At 34.8% G+C, this 21,812-nt stretch overlaps 2 protein-coding genes and 1 non-coding gene across 4 annotated transcripts in view; 2 read left to right on the forward strand and 1 right to left on the reverse strand.

The window, feature by feature from the left end:
* LOC105329606 (TATA element modulatory factor) overlaps positions 1-8,548 on the reverse strand; it is a 29,521-nt gene extending 20,973 nt beyond the window's left edge. The window contains exons 1-8 of one of the 2 annotated variants that reach the window (XM_011430910.4): positions 8,403-8,548; positions 5,496-5,654; positions 3,438-5,189; positions 3,140-3,207; positions 2,450-2,506; positions 856-959; positions 539-656; positions 332-387 (exon numbers count right to left, since the gene is read on the reverse strand). In XM_011430910.4, the coding sequence (XP_011429212.3) occupies positions 332-387; positions 539-656; positions 856-959; positions 2,450-2,506; positions 3,140-3,207; positions 3,438-5,189; positions 5,496-5,625 (2,285 nt within the window). In that variant the 5' untranslated portion in view covers positions 5,626-5,654; positions 8,403-8,548. The remainder of the gene's footprint in view (positions 1-331; positions 388-538; positions 657-855; positions 960-2,449; positions 2,507-3,139; positions 3,208-3,437; positions 5,190-5,495; positions 5,655-8,402) is intronic. The other variant, XM_011430912.4, reaches the window with a different exon arrangement.
* A 123-nt stretch (positions 8,549-8,671) lies between these two features.
* Trnai-uau (transfer RNA isoleucine (anticodon UAU)) lies at positions 8,672-8,780 on the forward strand. The gene is made up of 2 exons: positions 8,672-8,709; positions 8,745-8,780. It is a non-coding gene; the product is annotated as a tRNA-Ile (tRNA).
* Positions 8,781-10,540: 1,760 nt separating this feature from the next.
* LOC105329608 (caskin-2) overlaps positions 10,541-21,812 on the forward strand; it is a 58,549-nt gene continuing 47,277 nt past the window's right edge. The window contains exons 1-3 of the mRNA XM_066067557.1: positions 10,541-10,898; positions 14,801-14,852; positions 16,810-16,907. Of these exons, the coding sequence (XP_065923629.1) occupies positions 10,805-10,898; positions 14,801-14,852; positions 16,810-16,907 (244 nt within the window). The 5' untranslated portion in view covers positions 10,541-10,804. The remainder of the gene's footprint in view (positions 10,899-14,800; positions 14,853-16,809; positions 16,908-21,812) is intronic.

The raw sequence follows: 21,812 nt of genomic DNA on the forward strand, positions 1-21,812 counted from the left end.
AAATAAAATTTAGGACTCTACTCCTTTCATCAAATTAAATGTTACTTCTCCTATTTAGAATAACATTTTATTTTTCTTAATCTTCAAAGGAAAATAAGAAAATTTAAACTCCTTTTTTCAAATAAACATAGATATTCAAATACTTAAAGCAAAACTTTTAATCATGCAAGATCAACATTTCAAATATTTTTTTCCTTAAACCAGTCATATGCTTGGTAGCCCAAAAAATAAAACAAACAAGTTTATAAAATGTTAATCAGGAAATAAGTAGTTGAAAATAACAACTGTTTTACAGAATTCCAATGATATGAATCAATCTCACGTGACTTACTGTTTGGCTAATTCCTCCTGAGTGTCTTGGAGCTGCTTCTTCATGCTGTCTTTCTCCTAATTTAAATAAAAAAAATCTTTATATCAGCCTCTTTTTATGTTTAGTAAAGTGTTTTATTCTTACATCTCCAGCATCTTTGAGGTTATGTGGAATGTTTGCATAGATGATCACGGCCAAACGGAATCCTTATATTGACTCACTACTAACCCGTATGACTTGGTTTATCTTCTTCTCAGCCTCTGAGAGCCTCTTTGTGAATTCAGATGACACACTATTCACATCTTCTGTCTCTGTCTCTCTCAGTTCCTCTAACTGCTGAATTTGACTGCATCAAAATATGCAGAATACATGTATAAAGCAATTAAATATGTTGTTAAAATACATCAGTTCTAAAAGTTGTTTGATAAGTGATTTAATACCTATACATGTTGTATGCATTAGATAAATGAAATTTGACTTACTTAATCTCTAGATTACATAACAAAGGTTTATAGAGTGACCCAGTTTTGATGACCTTGACCTACTTGCGTAGTATGTTGTTGGTCTCCATCATGTCATTGTTGTCTTTACTGAGCTGTACCAGCTTGCTTTCTCTCGCCTGAAGAATCTCTGTTAATTCCGCAATTTTCTGTAACATTTATGACAGATCTTCAAAACAACAGTTGATACATCATCTTTCGTTAGTTAATCAATGTGCACTGATTAAACAGGTTTGAGATGCCGAGTTTGATACATATCATGCTTGTAATTAATACGTCCAGATTAAAATGATGTCAAGTCAGTAAAGATTTTTCAGATTATCATATATTATACCTAAAAAAATACAGGAAAGAAAAATAAAGTTATAAGCAAAATTTGTCAAGTATTAAAGTTTTTTTAGTATGAATTCGGTGTTACTGAATTCTTACAACATGACGAATTGTTAACACAAATTTATATGGTTGTGCAATCATAAAATCAGTTTAAAATATCACTGACATTATTATTGTAAGCATTAAAAAAAAAAGGAAAAAGAAATGTGCACAGATTTGATAATATCCTTATCTTCATTTGATATAAACAAGCATTCATAAAGCTTCAAAGCATTTAGTATAACTATTATTGCTTTTTAAAATAAAATTTCTGAGTACAAATAACAATGAGATGGAAAGCTGTTGTACACAGTGAATCCACTTATCTGGAAAGCTCTCCAAGAATTTACAGGTATTACACATATCTCTGGTCTTCCATTACTTACACAGGTTAGAGGAGCATGAAATTTATTTAGTGATTTACATACAATGAAGCAACACTGAAAATGAAATGATTGTCACATTAAATGAGCTTGTGGTTAAGTGCTAGAAACCCACACAACACAGAAAGCTACCATACAGAGCACCCTCAAACAACATCTAATGGGGACCCCACAGAAACCTGCAGAGACGCCGCATCCCACAGAAACCTGCCGGGACGCTGCACCCCACAGAAACCTGCAAGGATGCCGCATCCCAGAAAAACCTGCGAGGACGCCGCACCCCACAGAAACATGCGAGGACGCCGCACCCCACAGAAACCTGCGAGGATGCTGGTTCATTGATCAAGGAAGAATGAGACACTTCTATCCTGTGGTGCACTTCGCTTTTGAAGGACAAGCAATAAAATTAACCCTCTTAACTTAATAATGATTATCTTCATCATAGAATCTAACAGTGCATCTTCATTGGTAAGAGCACTGGCTTATGATCTGTAAGTTAGATGTTTGATTCCTTCTGCAATCTTCACCTTTACAAAAATATTATAATAGATTTACTGATATTGGTTTATTCAGAACATTTTAAAATTATGAGTGATTATATCATAGATACAATTTACTTTTGCCTATATGAAGATTTCAGTGTCCCATTTTTCTTTAAAATAGTACAATTTTAAATGCTGATAATATTGTTACATTTGATTTAAATTAGAACTATGAAATATTTTTAATAATTTATTTGACAATCAATCATAATTACTGCTTTTTAATCATAGAGCAAATTAAATAGATATTTTTGCGTGAATCTCTTTGGAGGTAAGAGGGAGTGTTTTTCTTGGTCCCCATTTAGAAGTTGTGTGACATTTGACCCCTACACAAACCCTGACCTGTTGGTACGTAACATCACTGTTAGTGGTGTCCGAGTTCTCCGGAACAGTCTGTAACTGAAATACACAGCGGGCTGTAACTCAGTTATATAGCGCTAGCTCCGTAACTCTCACATTTCCTATTACTGCCACTCCACAACTCACTACAATCTATGCTCTACTAAAATCTATTTCAAATAAAAATTATCTGAAAAAATTTCAACGCTGCTTTTTAGATTACATGTATTTAGGATTTTTACCATTCTGTAAAATGTAGGAACAATATTTCATGCAGAGCACTTTTCTGCATACATTTGAACTGAAATCACATCCACACACATTATACCATGCAGACTGAATTCTCATCACACCAATCAGATTAATGCCTGAGAAGCTGTCCATGCTACGCCACACTGGAATAATATCATCATTACAACAGGTGTACTTAGAGCTCAGCTCCATGCATAGCACGGCTAATAGTACCAGTACATAACAGTGGCTGCTTATCCTCATATCACATATCATTCTTCAGTAGCCAAACCAAAAATGTTAGTTGCAAACAATTAGCATCATTACATGTAACTACAAGTATTATGTTGAAACAAGCTTCAAACAACAAGCCAAGACCACCTACTTCCTGATGTTATTAGAGGTCACCTGTATGGACAATACAGGTATATAGTGTTACCTTATACAGGTGTATAGCGTTACCTTTATCAGCTTCTGCTGCTGGTCATTCTCAAAATGTTCACTCAGCGGAAATAGGTCATGTCTTCCACCTATCAAAAGATTTATCATTTGTCCAAAACATTATTGTACATCTACTTATAAACAAGTACATTTACCATAGCAGTACAAAATGTCCTCTAATGTTCAAGAGAGAGTTATCATGTGAAATTTAAACAATATCCATTGCAAAATTACTTTCTTATATTCTCTGAACTTTAAAAGAAAGAAAAGGGCAAAAAGGAAAATCCTGTATGAAATATTCTATGAAATATCTCTTCACCTTCCTGCATAGAGTGAGCTCCTCTTCGATCCTCCTCGTCCTGGTAATCCCTCCCAGGGCTCAGCTGCTCAAACTGACCCTCCCTGCTGTTAGTACTGGAGCTGGACTGGCTGTCTGTCCGTCTGTGGGTGGGGCTTCCTCCCCGCCTTGCTGTCTTCTGCAGGGAAATCTTCAAAGGGGACAGGTCCACCATTCTGGACCCATCTCCATTGGATGTTGGGGTAGATATAATTTCTATGTCCGATGAAGTGGTGGTTGATATCTCGTCCCCTGAGTCATGACCGCCTGTGCTGCGGGAACATTCAGATTTGGATGGCGTGTCGCTGCCCGTATCTTCCAGTTTAGCACTGTCATCCATGGCATCTTCAATCATGCACTTCACATAGGAACTACTGGGAGAAATTTCCTCCAGTCTCTTCGAGATTTCGTCATCTTGATTTTCAGTGGAATCAGGAATGTTTTCTGTTGTGTCGTCCTCAGGAATGCTGTCATCGGATTTCGTCATTTTCTGACCAACAACTGTTTCATCGGATGTATATGTGTCTAAACTACTGTCGAGTTTGTTAGTGTCTGAATCTGTACCACCGAGAGAGCTCGCTGTGGACGGGCTGAGTGGTAAATCAGACATTTTATACTGGTCAATGTCTAATGCACTAGATGGAATGTCCACAGGTTGAGATTTACTTTCATTCTCGGTAACACCCTCAGTGTTATCAGCAGGACTAGTTTCTTTCATGTCTTTTTCACATATTGAAGTTCCCAAGTTTGACTCTTGATCATTTCCTTTATCCATTTTTTCTACATTTTCACCATCTTCTAAATCTTTATTTAGAATTCCCACTTTGTCCTTTCCGATACTGTTATCACCTAAATCCTGAAAACTTCCACTATCCTCCACTGTCTGCTGAGTCTGATCTTCAGGATACGGCTCTGACTCATTTTTCACATCACCATTTGTTCCTTCTTCTTTTTTTTCTGAAATGTCTAATACTTCTACTGAATCAGAACTGTGTACCTCCAAAGGAGTGGTTGCTACAGGAATCATTGATGACAGTTCTCCAGTGTTTATCTGTTCATTATTCTCCATTTCTTCTGACTTTTCTCCTGACTCAGGGACACCAAGTAATGGTGACTCCCTGGCAGTGCTATCTGATTCTACCATGCTGAAATTGGAATGTGTACTTTCTACAGAATCCATAGACTTATTATGACTTTTCTGTTGATCTAATGGGTCCTCTGTTAATCTGTTTTCATCTGATATCTTATCCATTTCAGAATTTTTTCTACTCTGAGTCAATATTATTTCACTCTCATCAACAACAGCTTTATTTTCCTGCGAGTTGGAAGCTTTTACTGATTCACTTTCTTCTGAGATCCGATCACTCTCTAATTCCACATCTGACTTAGCCCCCACATTTTCCTCCTGCTCCTTGTCTGTCTTTTCACTGTGGGTGCTTGATTTCAATTTCAGCGCCCCCTTCTTACTGTTTGGTGGTGGTCCTGCAGACTTTGTGACTGGTGGTTTCACCTCTGTCTTTTCACCTGTGGGGGTCTTTGATGACTTTACCTGGTCTGGTTTGGTTTGTTTGGTGAAGCTGGTATCCATCCCCCAGGGCATGGACCACGCACTTCTGCTGTCTCCCTCCCCCTCAGACTTCCCCTTGTCCGATACAAAGGACCCCCATGAGGACCAGGATGAGCCTGTGTCATGCTCTGTTTTGGGTTCTTCCCTTTTCTTTGCTTCTTTGCTGTCTAGAAAAACAGAGTTCTGATGTTATTTTTTGGTAGTATTAATGCTTTCCAATGTTTAGAAGTTGTTGCATAGTGGTGTAATTTTTGTTTTATTGCAAAAATTTTACCTAAGTATTGAAATTGATTTTTTGATTAATTGAAAAAAAAATTGAAAAAAATCTATTTAGAGCATTGATACATAGTAGTGACAGTACAAATGGTAATGTTTAACAATTATAAGATAACCTAGCAGGACTTTAAAAAACAAATGTAACTAAGAGCAAACAACCCCCCAAGCATTGCATGCTTTACCAGAGACAAGTCTACCTGTGACAGTCAGAGACCCTCCACTAGCCTCATCCTCTGTAATGTCCAGAACTTTGTCAATCTTTTTCTGGGCATTCTTCAGCGCCTGTGATGCAAAGCTGGAGATACCAGTTGAGTCCCACCAGCTCATTGTCAAGTGCTATTCAGATTCAACCATGTCTACAATATAGATACAAATTTACTTGACGTATAAAAAAGTTTAATGTGAACAATGTCATTTTGGTTATTCACAAGTGCACCACAATAATCATAATATCAAAATTAAGTTGGAAGCATTATCTTTAAAAATTGTTATGATTTTGAAATCATTGCAATGTTGCTTTTGTACTGACTGAACTAATATATCCTGGCATTGCATTTTGCTTAACAACTTCAAACTTGATACTAATAAATGCCTCAGAGTTCAAAGGATGTTTACTCAGTTGTATGAAAAAGCCGCAAATCTCTCCTTTGAAACACTATCCCTAGCTTTTCAGGTTTCAATACACACATCAGCAAAAAAATTTTAGTCTATGAGGATATTTTGCTTTGCACTGACTTACAGAATTTTAAGTATCCAGTAAGTAGGGTAGGCTAGTACGCCTATGACTCCAACTTCTCGATCTTTCAAGGTAAATTTAGGAACAATCATCTTTGCTGTGAGAAAAAGTGGGGTGGGGGGGGGGGGGGGGGCTGAACCATCTATGATGCTATGTCCCTAATGGTTAGGTCTAACTTTGCAAAAAAAGTGGGGGGGGGGGGGGCTAAGCCATTTTACAAAAGGCATTGCCTTAATTTGTATTTCCTATTCAAATATTGGTTTTTATTTTTTCAATCATATGATAAACTATTTCAAATTTGTATGTGCATTTGTATCTCGACATATTTATGTATATGATGTTTAACATAAATATATAGAAGACACTGTATTGAATGTATGGAAACATACATAATTATACATATATATATACATATATACTATTTAATTGTTCATGTCTGTCTTAGCTCTTTCAATCATCCAGCTCTTTCCCTCTTGTATATGTTTATTAAATGTTTTATGTTCATTGGATGTTGTATGTCAACAGTCTTCATGTTGCCCCTTGAGGGCCCTTAATTGGTTAATAAAGAAATTGAAATTGAAATATTCAGAATAAATTTATTTTAAATTAATTGTCTAGTTTAAAAAAAAAAGACTATCTTCCTTTTGAAAGCATCAATCAACATTTTACAAGAAAATTGATTTGTAAGATATGAAGATGCATTAGGAATTAAAATACACCTGTTTATAAGGTAAATATATTCTTAAACAGACTTTTATTTTTAAAAATATTATTTTTTAAAAATATCATATAACATATATTACATGTCTTCTCTGGTGACAATACCAGAATACCGGTAATTCACTGTCCCTCGGTGACAGGAAAGCCCTGGATCGAGTGTTATGTCGCCCGATGCTGAAGGCAGAGGGCGACATAACACTCCAGGGCTTTCCTGTCACCTCTGGGCAAATAGTCTAGTATGTCGCCCTCGAAGCCATGTAATATATGTATAATGTCTAACCTTTGAATAAGTCTATATAGTATATCGCATAGCCCCCTAACTCCGTCACTACCCTAACTCCGTCACTTTCGGGAAACTCCTCGCCGTTTGAAATCAAGTGCGATTATGACGTCATTTTTTACATGTCAAAAATCTTTAATCAAATGTCAACAATTTGCAATGGTTAAAGTTAAGAATGTGTCAAAAAATAACAGAATTAAACCTTGTTCATTTTATGCACCATTATATTGTGTGAAATCAGCTAACACTTTTTCACGGGTGCACTAAAATATCGATATTTCTGACATGCAGGCCCATTCGATCATTTACGGTGGTCAGCCATTTTTAGAGAGGTCAAGATGAAACATTTAACATGTAATCCATTTTTGATTAAGGTAATTAATACCTTTTTTTCAGTCCGCAATAGCCTTTAAGCACTTCTCTTGATGATAACGTCAAATCGCTCATGCCGATACGTTTGCCTTATACAGGGTATATATATATATATCCGGTATATCGCTATTTAGAATATGCTACATTTCTAAAAATGTAATGAATAAATAATATAATAAGTAATATATTAATTAATGATATAAAATATTTTAATTATGTAAGGACATAAATCAAACGGCTTCCATACATTCTGAAAAGGCCATTGTGATTGTTGTTACATGGACCCATTTTTTATTCTGGCGATCATTTCATTTCGATGAAATTAAATACAATTTAAATTGTATGCACCATTTTTACTTATTATAACTTGGCCTAGATACAAATGGAGTTTTAACTAAATTGTTAATGTGTCTTCATTCCCTGGCGTATCATAGAGCATGCGGGTGACGGAGTTAGGTTCATAAGTTATGATAGCACGTGTGATAAACGTCGTATTCAGAGGGCTTATTTGAATAAAAATAAAAATATTTTGGTTAATAATTTTATGAATTATATTGTTTCAGATTAGATTTAGTGATTGCAAATGATAAAAACCACAAAAAATAATTTACAGAGAAACGCGGGAGGTATTCTGCTTATGGTGACGGAGTTTGGGTACTCGGGGATACACATAAATACAATTTTGGATCAAATGGTTAAATTCCAAGCACTTGCCACTGTCAGTATAAGTTCATATAAAATGTGCAAATTTTATTTAAATTGAAGTTTGTTTACTCTTGCTCACAATGGTTTAAAATAATTTATATCTATTGGGAAAAAAACGTGACAATACATGTTTTTTAAAAGCAAAACTAACTGTCATCTTAGCCAACAGTAACACATTAATCTAATATGGAGTTCTACACTCCACAGTGAAACTCCTAGGCAACAAAATTTAACTGCATATCAAATGGTGCTAATTTGAATCATTAATTATGAACAAGGATATTTCTTTACCCTCTTTGATCATGAATTTCTCATGAAGATCAAGATGTTTACAAATCAGACATGGGCGCAGCCATTTTGTTTCGTTGACGTTGCACTGTGTGACATTATTGGGCGATATATCATCGGTAAATTCGGCATGAAGATAATTAAAGTAAAAAAGCTATTAGAAACGATGGTTAGAATGACAGAAGGTTTGCTTATATTATCCAGTAATCAAATTAGAAAATATAAGTAAGATTACAATTTCATATAAATTGTTTTTTGCTCCGTACACAGTTGCTCCGGTGGCACAATCGGTTAGCGCGCCGTACTTATAGACAGTACCTTCCCTGTGCTTGCACAGGATGAGGAATGCGGAGGTTGTGAGTTCGAGCCTCACCCGGAGCACTCATTTTTTTTTCCTGAAAACACTTTTACATCCTGTACAAGCCAAAAAGTACAAAAGCCTATATAACAATTATAAACAACAAAATATCAGAAAGATTTTATTTTCATATGATTAATATTTATAGTATTATCAGAAATCAGAAGCCCTTTCAGCACATAATATTGAAAAATGCTACAATATTCTGATTTGTAGAATAGAAACACTTTGTACGATAAAAGTCGATTTAATTTCACGATAGTCTAGGAACAACCGGTTTTACATGGGGTGTAAAATAAACATGTATAATTAATAAACCTCTTTCCAAAACTTTTTCAAGCTTTTAAGAAACACTCTATCCTAAAAAGTTATGCCCAATGATTGTTAGTTGCATTAGTGTTTGCAGGGGTGGGGGTTACTTGCTACTTTTGGTAATTTTACTATGTTTAGAATCTTTTATTTCGTCTGAATTTTTCATATCGGAATTTAACTTCTTCTAAATTCGCGCATGGAAATATAAAATCATTTGAACTGCATGGAATATGTACAAGAAAACACCCCCAACCTCCCAAAAATAAATAAATAAATAAATAAAGCGTAGTTTGTGAGTTCGAGTCTCCAAAATCTTCGCTAATCCGATGAAGAGCGGTGCTGATCAAAAACCCAGAGTAGTCTCCAACGCATCTTCACAACGTCAAGGTTTTGTGATTACGGAACTCGTTTGTGTGGAGTTCCGTAATCAAAATACCTTGACGTTGTGAAGATGTCTCCAACGGAGCACTTATTTTTCTATGAAAATAAGGGAGACTCCGCTAGATCCAAGCTCAAAAGGTAAGTTTAAAACGATGTTGTGCATCTACAGAATATGTCAGAATGTATGATTTAAAATCAAAGTTGAAAATTACCATTTTTTAATACATAGAATAATTTTCACAAAATAGTATCAGTGGATCGACAATGTACCCCACGTACATGTAAATTGGATTAAGTATAAGAAATATAAAAAAGTTTTATATATAGAGAAAGTAATTCTATAAATTATTAAGAAGTGGCTTGCCAGCGCACAGACAACCAGAATTTTTCTTATTTTAGGTAATCAAGTCAGTATGAAGAATTTTAATCAAATAAAACTTTTTTTCCCGAACTTACTTCAAACAAATTCGGTTATAAAAAGCCCTATTCATAAACATCAGTAATTAAAGAATGCGTGGTTTATAACTGTTTTGCAACAAATATTATCATATGCATGTAAATTCAAACAATAAAAATCAACAAAAACAATCCTTCCGGGCTTCCCAACACTGCCCCCCCCCCCCCCACACACACACAAAATGATAAAAGTTGTACCGTTTTTATAGGTCTTATATATAGGCCTACTTTGCTCAAAACTTTTTGACATATTGCTAAACACTGATAAAATTCTCTATATTGTGAAAATCTCTTACACCTCGATCTTGCCAAGAATATTTCTGTGAACACTTTTTTTCAGAAAAAAAGTTTGTAGGCCCTAATCTCTCTCTCTCTCTCTCTCTGACTTTAATACCATAACTGCTATTCTCTTTTGAGAAGTGGACAGGCACATGGATGTAGGCTATGCCTGTCCACTTCTCAAAAGAGAATACCGGCCATAACTGCCAGCTGATTTCACACTGTATCTATAGCCATAAATAATATAAGTATACCCATAATATATGAAGTTTGCTGGAGTAGAAAATAAATGAAAAGACGTCCCCGCCTTCTAGTCTCAAGACTTCATTACATTGGCTGACTTTACGCATGCGTAATCTCCTAGGGTCACATTCGAGTCAGGTGTGGGAAAATCGTCTGTGAAGAAAATAGGTGTATGTGTTAGTTGTGAATGATAGACATCCTTCTTTGTATTCAGGCATGTTATATTTAATTTTTCTGTAAGAATAACCTGGATATCGTATGTGAATTTCTGTCTGTGATGTAAAATCGCCGGGGCATGGCACGTGTGTATAGGAACGTAGCAATATTTACCTTTCGGTGAATCACGTTGTACGGAGAGTTATTTCCCTTTGGAACAATGGTGAAGGATCATGACATTATTCAGGCTGTTAAGGATAGAAATATCCCAGCCTTGCACAAATTACTGTCAAAAGCAGGAAAATCCAACAAAAGTAAGTATTCCCGACAGGTGGTTGTAGCTCAGGTGTGAATTGGTTCACCGAGTACATTCACAGTACAAACACTGATATACGATTTATTAAAGTTTAAAAATCTTGTTTTATAATGACAGTAAGCAAAGACACCATCAAGTCTGTTATCTGTCAGATATGTTCTTGTTTATGTTATTTTAAAATGAAATCAATGCATTTTTATTCACTATTGGATGGCCTCAAATGACTGTTTATCATAAACGATTGCCCACACACTGTTCAGTACATATACCTGTGATATTTTATATCATCCTGGTATCAAATGAACAAGTACAATTTTGAATACTGAATGTAAATTTATGCATTACTGTTTAAAAAAAAGTTACAAATAATTTTACATTTGAAACATTATACCTGTACATATATTAAATAAGTGACTGACTAAATGAAATAGGTCTGCTTTTCAGTACATCCTATAGGTATTATATATCATTTCTTTTAAATGAATTGAAAGAGTTTTTCTTGAAGGACCTATCTGCAGAAAGAGTTTTCAGGTACCAATATGTGGAGAGAAAAAAGTGTCAATATTGTATCTATAAAAATCAATTAACCCTCCGAAGAGGGACAAACATTGCTCGACAAGCTAAATTCAACACACGCAGGAGGAAGCATGCTTAAGTTGACTGGGCCGTTTGATGTTGTGAGTGTTTAAAACAACATCCCAGGGGCAGTGTCACAAGTATTTGGTGTATTGTCAGATAAAGATCTCTCACACATTTTGCAAAGACCTGTGAATCGTTCATACACAAGGGGGTTTGTTCAATTTTGTTGTTTGTTTTGAGTAGATTGAATAACACGAAAAACGGAAAACCTGTTATTATATGAGTTGGACATGAAAGTCATGTGTTACTTTCGATGCTTTTGTTATATCTCTGATGTCAGATGTGAATTCTTTGTGGAGCTATCCTTGATAAGATGATTAACAGGTTCTATAAGGAGAGTCAATTTACATGCATGAACTTACATTTTATGTTGGTTAATTTACTTATCTCCAGTCAGATAGATTAGTGTTTATAAGATTCAATATACACTGTAGTGTAGCTCTGCCAAAAATTGTGAGCATATCAAAGCGGACAATTAGTATTCACAAAAATCAGGGACATTCCAGAATTAAGATAGGAGATGTGAGGGCACACCTCTTGACTCAATTTTAACGTGTAAAGGGAGGAGGTCAGTCTTTTATTTCTGAAGTGTCGAGTGAAATTTGAATGATGAGAATTTTTGCTGTGGTTGCTTTCCCAATTTCTGGTGAGTTAATGAGCATTATCCTCTGTTGTTCTTCCCTCCAAACCTTTGATATCCCTTTCCAAGTATTTATTTTTATTATGCTATCTCTTGGCGGAAAGGCTGTCGAGAGACAGGGATCTTCATTGCTTAATTGTTCAAATGTTGGCAAGTTCTTCCCAAGTACCTCACTCTAGATTAGAAGTCTGCAGCTATATTAGTCACCAGTACATACAGAACATGAAAGGGACTTGGCCAGTCCAACATAAACATAGGTGATTAGTCCCGTGATTTATATCTGTGCATATTCCCCTTCCTCATTACATGACAGAGGGCCAGGCCAGGCAGGTAACAAATTAGTATGTCCTGACAATGGCCAGTTAATGTGGAGCAGCCTTCTCAGAGAAGGTCCCCACTGTCAGGGTTGTGAGGAGTAACAGGGCTTTTATCTGTTTATTGGTAAATAAATGACCAGACTGGAATAAAAAACACACCTCAATTCAGACAGATAATGTGCTAAAAATAAACAAGCCATGAAAATATCCTGAGAGCTATTTAAATGTTTTCCTACCAATTTGCACATGTATGGACCGTGAAAACGCCATCGGCTGTACTTGACCCTGGTCGTTGTTTACGCATGATTTCATAGATCAAACCAGTCAAGGGTAGATTGTGGGCCTGCAAGGCTGGGTGGAAAGATCTGGGGGAGATTAATTTGTTCTGTGATAAAAGAACCCCCAGACCCAACGAAATGTTTATCCACTAAAGACAAGTGCTCCTCAACAAAAATGTGTTCTGCTTGATGGATGGAGAGATGGATGTTGTTTAGGCAATTGTAGTCACTAATTAGAGAACTGTTAATTAATCTTATGTTTACTGTGACTTAAGAGATTTGCAGAAACCAGACTATAAGATTTATGAACTCAACAGCAGATTAAAAATCCATGTTGGCAACACTGCAAGAGTTGCAGTATTACAATTGTTTTGGCAAAACTCTCAGCTTAGTTGTATACACAAAGTTTAATTATTAAACACAGGTGTGAGGAAGACTGACAGTTACATTCAAATTCATTTAATGTATGTTTTTAATCTTTTAAGAGGTTTGAACAGTAGCCATAATACATAATAATTGTAGTATACTGCTATTGATTCAAAAGAAGGGATGGAAATATATTTCCATATCAAATTAAAATCCACCCCAGCTAAATTTACTTTATCTGAAAATATGATAATTGTATGTTTATAGAAATTTTGAACAGCTTTCAAGTTTTAATAACTGGGCAACAGACCTCGTACATGCATGGTGTATTCTTATGTAGATGATTTTCTCATGTTCTCCAGTTTACTATTGTGTCTGGAAACAGATCAATGTTGGTGACTAGGTGTGAACATAGAGGCTCTTTTTTCCTGGGTTCACTGTGACCCTCCTTTATAATCTCTTTCATGTCTATAGTGGGCGGCAGATTAGCAGCACAATATTGAATTTTATATATTATGGAAAGCCGTAATTATAACACACTTTGCTGGAATTATGCATGAAGTATAATAATTTGATCAAATCGAGTGAGAATTATCTATAACAGATCAGATAAATATGAGTGATGTAATTCATTGTTATTCTCCTAGGATCTCCATGAGCCTCCTAACTGCATGAGTTTCATAACAGATGTTCATCAGAAATATAATATGCATTCATTTGTGCAGCAGTGGTTTTTTAACCAGTATAAATTAAAAATTGTGTCATCAATTTTGAAATTCACACAGATCAAGAATTGAACCAATCAATTTATAATAGAATTGAAATAATAAAAGATATTTCTGAACAATGTAATATATTTATACATGAGAACTTGATATATCACATTGTGGTTTTTGATAAGTGTATTAACCTAGCCCAATAATTTTATGCAGAAAAGTCTGAGCACCTGTGCATTCACAAATAACAGACTGTGGATGTTATTTTAGCGGTTCATGTTCCAAGGTGTGGAATGACCTTATCAGTCTATCAGAAATCATTAATTACAGTCTTAATTAGACATGCACAAATAACTACCTGAGAGCTGAAGATTTAGCGGTCAATATACCTGTCGCAATCCGTGTGTGTCATACCTGAACTGTTTTACCTGTGCTGCATTTGCACAGCACACAGGACCTGTTCTTTGTTTTTGGTTAAGCTTTGTTAATTAGTGTTTATTGATAGTGACTAGGTAAAGGCCCAGAATATCTCCTCCTTTGATCAGAAGAATGTGTGCATTAAACAATAAACCTTAATTTCTTTGAAGTCAAAGAAATTGTTTAACTTGAAAGAGCTGAACTTTGAATTTTTCATTACTTAAAACTTTAGAAAACAATAAAACTATGCCATGTATATGAAGTTGATTTGTATTTCATGCTTGAAAAGTCAATTTTATATCCAAAACATTTTATAATGCAATGCTTGTATTTATCTCAGTCTGTAAATATCATCATGATATTAAATGTGATATTTCTTGTCAAATTATCATTTTGAAAATGATATTAGTAGTTGTGTATGATCATGATAAAACATTAGTTTCTCACTCCAAATCACTAGTAAAGTCCTTTTTACTAGTAAATATCCTTTTAAAGTGATGGTAAACTTTGACTTTTCTGTTTTTCAGAGCTGATAGGAGGCAGTAAGAGACTGAACATTAATTACCAGGATGGAGATGGGTGAGTGACCGTCCCCAACGAGTCATCTATACAGTGGTACAAAATGAGAGAAGGGAGGGACATTATATCAGTCTTTACAATAACAGTACACTTGTTATAGAAGTACTAAAGGACATATGTTAGAGACACAAAATTTCCTTTAAATTAATTTTGTGACAGTCGCTATTCCTAAATGGAGACTTTTGAAATTTCTAAAGTTTGAGATGCATGCAGCTATTGAAAAATGTAACATTACATGATAGGTGTATATATATTATAGCCCCTAGCTCTCCTGCTACAGTCTCTGCGGTCACTGAGTGACTCTAGCCTACGTTGTGGGAGGGTTGTACAGTCTATAATACAAACTTGACAATGTCTAACTGTTGTAAGCATTGGACTACTCGATACACAGTATAATAGTTTTCACCCTTTATTTAACACAAATCTTAATAATTTTGTTATTACAGAGCTTGTATCTACTATCTAGCATGGTATCTTACTGCACTTGATTTCCTTAGGTTTGATTTGATAGTACATGCAAGTTTCTTAAAACGTTGACCAAGAATGAATATGATGAGATCTTTATAGTATGGTTACTATGGTACTTAAAATTTAAATTTGAAAACCTTGAATTAGATGTGGACATAGAAAACTATAAATGAGTTAGATGTTTTTTTGCAATTCTTTTAGATTTTTTGAAAATCATTGCAGTAAGTGTCATATTTCAAGAAGTTGCTTCTAGTATTGATATAATATGGTTCATGTTTGAAGACTCTCCTCTGGGCATTGTTTAAAATCTGCCACATACTCTGTTGATGAACAGATAAAGTTCTCAATGGTGTAAATTTGTGTGGTTTCTATCGTCCCTCAGTACACTGAACATTAATCACAGATTATGACAGATTTTATCAAAAGGTGTCATCACATCGTCAAAATGATAAAATATCCCTGTACAATGTACCTGTTAATGGATGAATGTACTGATTTTGTTCATAGTTCAAATGCTTAATAGGTACATATTTATACATGTACATATTTTCTCACCTTCATACCCACTCAATTTGAGTCATCATTAAAATTAGTTGGTTTTTTGTCATGTAGACCCATTCGTTGTTTCAAAGGTTTTTGATACACCATTGCTGCCTTTCTATTACTAAGCAATTTACTTTCTAATAATAATTGTTAAATTTGCAGGTTTTTCAGTGAATTTATGGTAGGTTCCCTAGGGATTCCTCTTCAGTGCAAGAGTAATGTGGCCTTCTCTCCAGATAAAATCAGCATTGATTGATTTATCTAAAGATTGGTGCTAGAGAAATTCTGCTCATATAATGGCATATCATTAACAGTCCCATACTTCAGTCTCAGAGAAACTAAAGATCTTATAAGACAGAGGTGAAGAGGTCACAAAACATGGTATTGATGGAAGAGGCTGACAACTTTGTCAGATAGTCTTAGATACCAAAGCAAGGCGGACCAAAATTAGTCCCCAGATTAAGAATCAATAAACCGCAAAAATCCCATGAATAGCTAACAACTAGTTGACCGCTAGTCTTGGTGTTACCAGTGGATCAGCTGCTGTGTAACATACATACAGGATGTAAAAATCTGGCAGAAATTAGTCCTGATGCCCAGAAAACTCAATAAAGGACCCTCTTACTGCTGTGTGTACTTTTTTAGTTTGCTATGTCATAACTCTCTAAATAGCTTGGTAATTTGGTAATTGATCAGTTAATGACCATAAAAAGAAACCTGATCATGTTCGTCCTTGTAAAATATAATTAAAGTATCGTAAACAACATGTTTTCTTAAATTGCCCCCCCCCCCCCCCCATCCCCTAACCCCCCTCCTTCAACATACAGTATTCATATAGATACATGTATTATACATCAGTAACTCTCATATAAAGTATGATTATACAAACAGAGATGCATGAATGGTTTATGATGAAATAAAATATAAAATATTTTTGTTGTATTAGAATGTCAGCTTTGCATCAAGCCTCTTTGATGGGAAACCTTGAGATGATGCAGATGTTACTGGAGTGTCATGCTGATGTCAGTATCCATGACAACAAAGGTAAGACATCAACACCTTGTTGACCAATGACAATTTCGTGACATCAGTATAAACCCCCACGCACTCTATTGTATTTTTTGTGCCAGATGGTGACTGCTCTTGAATGGATAAAAATATGTGATTTTTAAAAAAGATAAGCCCAAGAAAGGATTTGAACTGGTATTCATGACTGGATGATGCAATTTCTGTACATGATTTATAAATATGGCTGTTGCATAGAAACACAAGCATATTTTGTTGTGTGCATAGTTTGGAAAGTAATGAAAACCTCTTCAGAAGAATAGACAAGAGTTTCATCAATCTCTCTAAAGCTCTACTTGTTTATAATTGAAAGCAACATAAATACGGAAAAGAGATTTGTTGAGGAAGATAGTCTAAACGATTAATGGTTTAAAAACAGATGCTGCTGCTTTGTAATAACAATTAAAGACAGGCACTAAGATTAACCAGTTAAACCCTCAGTGATAAGATTCACAGTCGACTGCCATTGCAAAAGGGTAAAACTGAAAACTAGATGGCAGAAAACGAACTTGTCAGTGCCACACAGGCGGTAAAACACAAAGTGAGAGCAAAAATCACTCAAGAGTTGTGTACATTGTCTGGTGATTATCCCTACTAAAAGAGAATCCCAGAGGTGAAGTGAAGAGAAAATACCGAAACATCCTGCAAAAAACTAAAGAAACCCAGGAAAGAAGAAATTATGAAGCTACCTGGTGCCAGAAAATGGGGGCTGAATAGTAATGAGGAAAGTTATGCACATAATGACAATGGGGTTGGTTCTTTTGAATCTTCCATGTTTATGAGCAGTAAAAGAGGGTGTAAGGAATCCAGAAGTACATTGCCAACCAAATCCCAAACTGATCGAGGGTTGTTTGGTTCATTAGAGATTGTGTGAAAGATTCCAGGGACACAGGTTTTAAAGTCCTCTATCCTTTTTTAATTTGAATGAAAAGAAATTGAAGGCTTTTTTTTCTCAAGGTTAGAGAGATATAAACTGACTGTGGTGGGTAGAGGGGATTGAACATTACATAATGGGATTTTAAAGCAGTAAACTTGTCATTGTAGAGTGTGGTGGGATTCTATTCAGTGTAGAGAATGTAAACAGTTGCTTGGACCATTATGAAAATCTACCAATTTATTCTCTACTTTCATTTTGTTTAGAAATATTTGATTTCAATAGCAGTCCTTTTTACGAATTCTTTGATAAATAAGCAACCTGTTGTTTCTTGCCACTTTTTAAATGTTTAACTCTGTAAAGAATGAAGGGATTGCATGGATAGAGACGTAGAAATGTCCACAGCAGTGAAAACTAAGAATAAACAGAAAAGTAGGTTGGGTTACCACCTCATGTTTTAACATCTAGGTTCAAATTGAATTCTTGCAGCCCATACCTGGGCATAAAATTTGGAATTTTAGTTTGTTGGGAGCTGCAGTGTTCAGAAGAGACCATGGTTCAATAGTACAGTACAGCTCACGAGTATCCCGACAAAAACACCGACCACCGTGTTTGAAAGTCCACGCTGAGCGTGGAAGTGTCGGTACCTTTGATCTATTGTTCTCTGTTACGGGCACAGAACGAGAAAAAACACGGTGCGACACGGTGCAACGCGATGCAACACGGACAATAACACGGAGTAACACGCGGTATTTACCTGTGAAAAAAGGAGGATTTAGGAATAAAACTTATAAAGAATAAAATATTTATTGATGTACGTAAGAGAATCAAAGAAAAAGACAAAGAAATAGAAATAAATAAAATTTTTATGCACGCAACTTTCAGACGTATGCGATTGACACGGTTGATTTTTGTTAATATTAAAAATCGATATCGCCCACATAAAGGTTTGATCAATTAAAACACTAACACTTTCTTTTCCTTTTTAAAATTCAAATAAACGGTTCCATAAGTTTTTGTTTCAGTCTGTTTTTAAACGTTGTAGTAATCGTAGTTACTGTAGTTTGGCAGTTTCAATAGTGCATAGAACCATAACTGTGATCTTTTCTCACTTATACTCTATTCAACGATAACAAATCTAACGGGTTGTTGAAAACAAATGTACTTTCTCTAAATAATATAACTATACAGCTTTATATCTAATATATTTTCAAATTTTCTTTCTATTATACATATGTGTGTGATGTACTTTTACATGTAGTACGGCACGATACATATTCACAGCGCTAAGAATCCGTGGATCGGTACTGATAATTTTTTATTTCATCTTTATAGCAACTTGAGTTTAGAAATTATTTGTGTTCCAAGAAACTATTCAGTATTGCAATGATTACTGTTTGATTGTTTAATGATTGTCATATAAGAGAGAGAGAGAGAGAGAGAGAGAGAGAGAGAGAGAGAGAGAGAATACCAGTATGAGTTTAATTTAAGTACATTTTACTTGTAATTCAGTGTAATAAGTTAGATTTATAGTTTCCATTTTATTGAACCCTTTTCCCTAAAATTGCGATAGAATATATGCAGTCAGGGTCCACGTGCTATCCCTGTCAATCAAATCAGCCCGCGAGATAGACCACGTGCTCCCTCCATGATTTGGAAAAAATGTCGTTCTATTGTTTTTTTAAGTCCGCAAAATAGAAAAATGTTTAACAATGAAGTATTAAGTGTTTGAAATCTTTAGTTTCTTCATTCTTATACTGCATGCATGAGGGTTGGAATATTACGTTGTAAAATCTCTCTCTCTCTCTCTCTCTCTCTCTCTCTCTCTCTCTCTCTCTCTCTCTATGTACTTTTGTGCAATCATTTTAGAATTATATGAGCTCTATTTGTATGAATTTAATTCATTTATTTAAGATCCATGGTTTTAATAACGATTTCAACACAATGACTAAAAGTTTGTAAAGTTCACGATGTAGTAAGATTTTTCGTTAAAATTTCGACGCTATTTCACATCAATAAAGTTGTGTTTATTCTAAAGGTTTGCAAAAAGTTGCCGGTATTATCTCATTCATCTTTTTAATCAATCAGGGTTTTTTGTACATACATGTATGTGTACCCGGTAAATAATTTCTTATCGCAAGTTAATACTTTGTGAAATTCCCGCATTTATAGAGTTGCTGAATTGTTCACCGGATCCACGCGCCGATAGTCTTACGTGTAGTTGTTTGTGTACAATCTACATACAATTTTTTTGTTTGTTAGAGATTAGGAAAAATCATTGAACTAACAAAGTAGAAGTAAGATATATTCAGACCATACACACGACGGGTTGTGATATGAGTTACCAAACAGGTGTTCGCGGAAAGGTGTGAATAACAGCATCTCGAGTACACCTGTTCAGACGTCAAAATATACACACAGTTAGTTGTAAATTCCAATGACACCTAACACGACAGACAATTACACCTGTTGTGTATAGAACCCAAGATGAAAGACAATGCTGTGTATCTGATCAGCCTCCGTACATCGCACGAGTGATTTTTTCATGTGAAATCACGAGGCCATTACGAGCTATACGGAAATAAAGTTGAAAATTATTTCATGAAATGCGGGTATATTTTAATACATGTACAATGCTTGAATATAATTTAACAAGAGTTTGTACATGTATTTATCTATAATCTATAATATAAAAGTGATTTTTTGTTTATTTATTGCTACATAAATAGCTGAAGTCAAAATTATTCAGTCACCGGTAATATGGGGTTGTTATTTACTACAGCACATCAACAGCACATGTTTTTAGAAAAAACATGATCTTAAATGTTTTCATTTCTCATTTTTAATTGCTATAAGGTAAGGCTGTAAATTAATTAATAAATCAGAAAGTGTTCACAGATAACAGAAATAAGACGTTTTAGCTCCCGACATTTTAATAGGATCGTCAGTTACAACATCACGTGTGTTTAGAAAAAAAACAAGTTGAATTAAATTGATTTGAATTTTGATTATATATTAATTGATTATTAAATATTTTTGGTGAATTTATTTCAATTCATTTAAGAACAAATGAATTAAAAGGTACTCATTTACGTCAAGTTTTCAGATCACAAAAAATTAACTTCACGTTGACAGCCTCGATAATTTTCTGGGTCAGTGCAACTTAAGTGGACATTCTTTTTTTTTAAATATGAAAAGGATATATATGTTTCAACCACTGTTTAGCCATCAATTCTTTATTTCTAAACATACGCTATTTCTATCAACGTCTCAGGTAACGATATCCACGGAGTAACACAGTGGCCACGGAGTTACACGGGCGGCCACGGTGCGACACGGTGCTTTTTCTTGAATTTTCCAATACACATACACGGTGTCACACCGTGTGCACGGTGCGACACAGACCGTTTTCCACCGTGTTTTTTACACGGTGGGTGTCGGGATACTCGTGAGCTGTACTGTACCTTCTCATGATTTGCCAAAATAAGACTTTTTAAGAGGGTTAATATATCGGGTCGGCAGAATCACAGGAATGTGGGCCTTTTTGTTCGGAACAATGATTGAATAATATCGATTGATGTGTCCACATTTTTTGTCGTTGGTTAGCAAAGATAAAGATGTCCAGGGTCAGTGGTTGTGTCGCAAAGTTAAAGACACTGAATATCTGCCGATGTTATCTCATTAGTAAAGCCTGTTCAGAGCTGGCAACACAGCTATTTTGTCAATATACAAAGCATAATATTGGTATTTCTTTTAAGAAAAATTATTTTGAATGGTATTTATTCGTTTTCCTTAAAAAAGGAATTCCATGTTAACTAGTGCACAATAGTAAAATATTGTGATGTTTATCATTCATATACATATAGTACACATGTAAATTATAATTAATTTTTAAGATATGAATGTTAACCATGTTTACGAGAATTGTAAGACATAAAATAAAGGTCATGAAACAACAGTATTGCAAAGTCCTGGGTGACTATAATTCATAAATGTAAAATGAAGATGGA

The sequence above is a fragment of the Magallana gigas genome, chromosome 7 (genome assembly GCF_963853765.1).
Source record: "Magallana gigas chromosome 7, xbMagGiga1.1, whole genome shotgun sequence".
In the NCBI taxonomy this organism is placed as follows: Eukaryota; Metazoa; Mollusca; class Bivalvia; order Ostreida; family Ostreidae; genus Magallana; species Magallana gigas.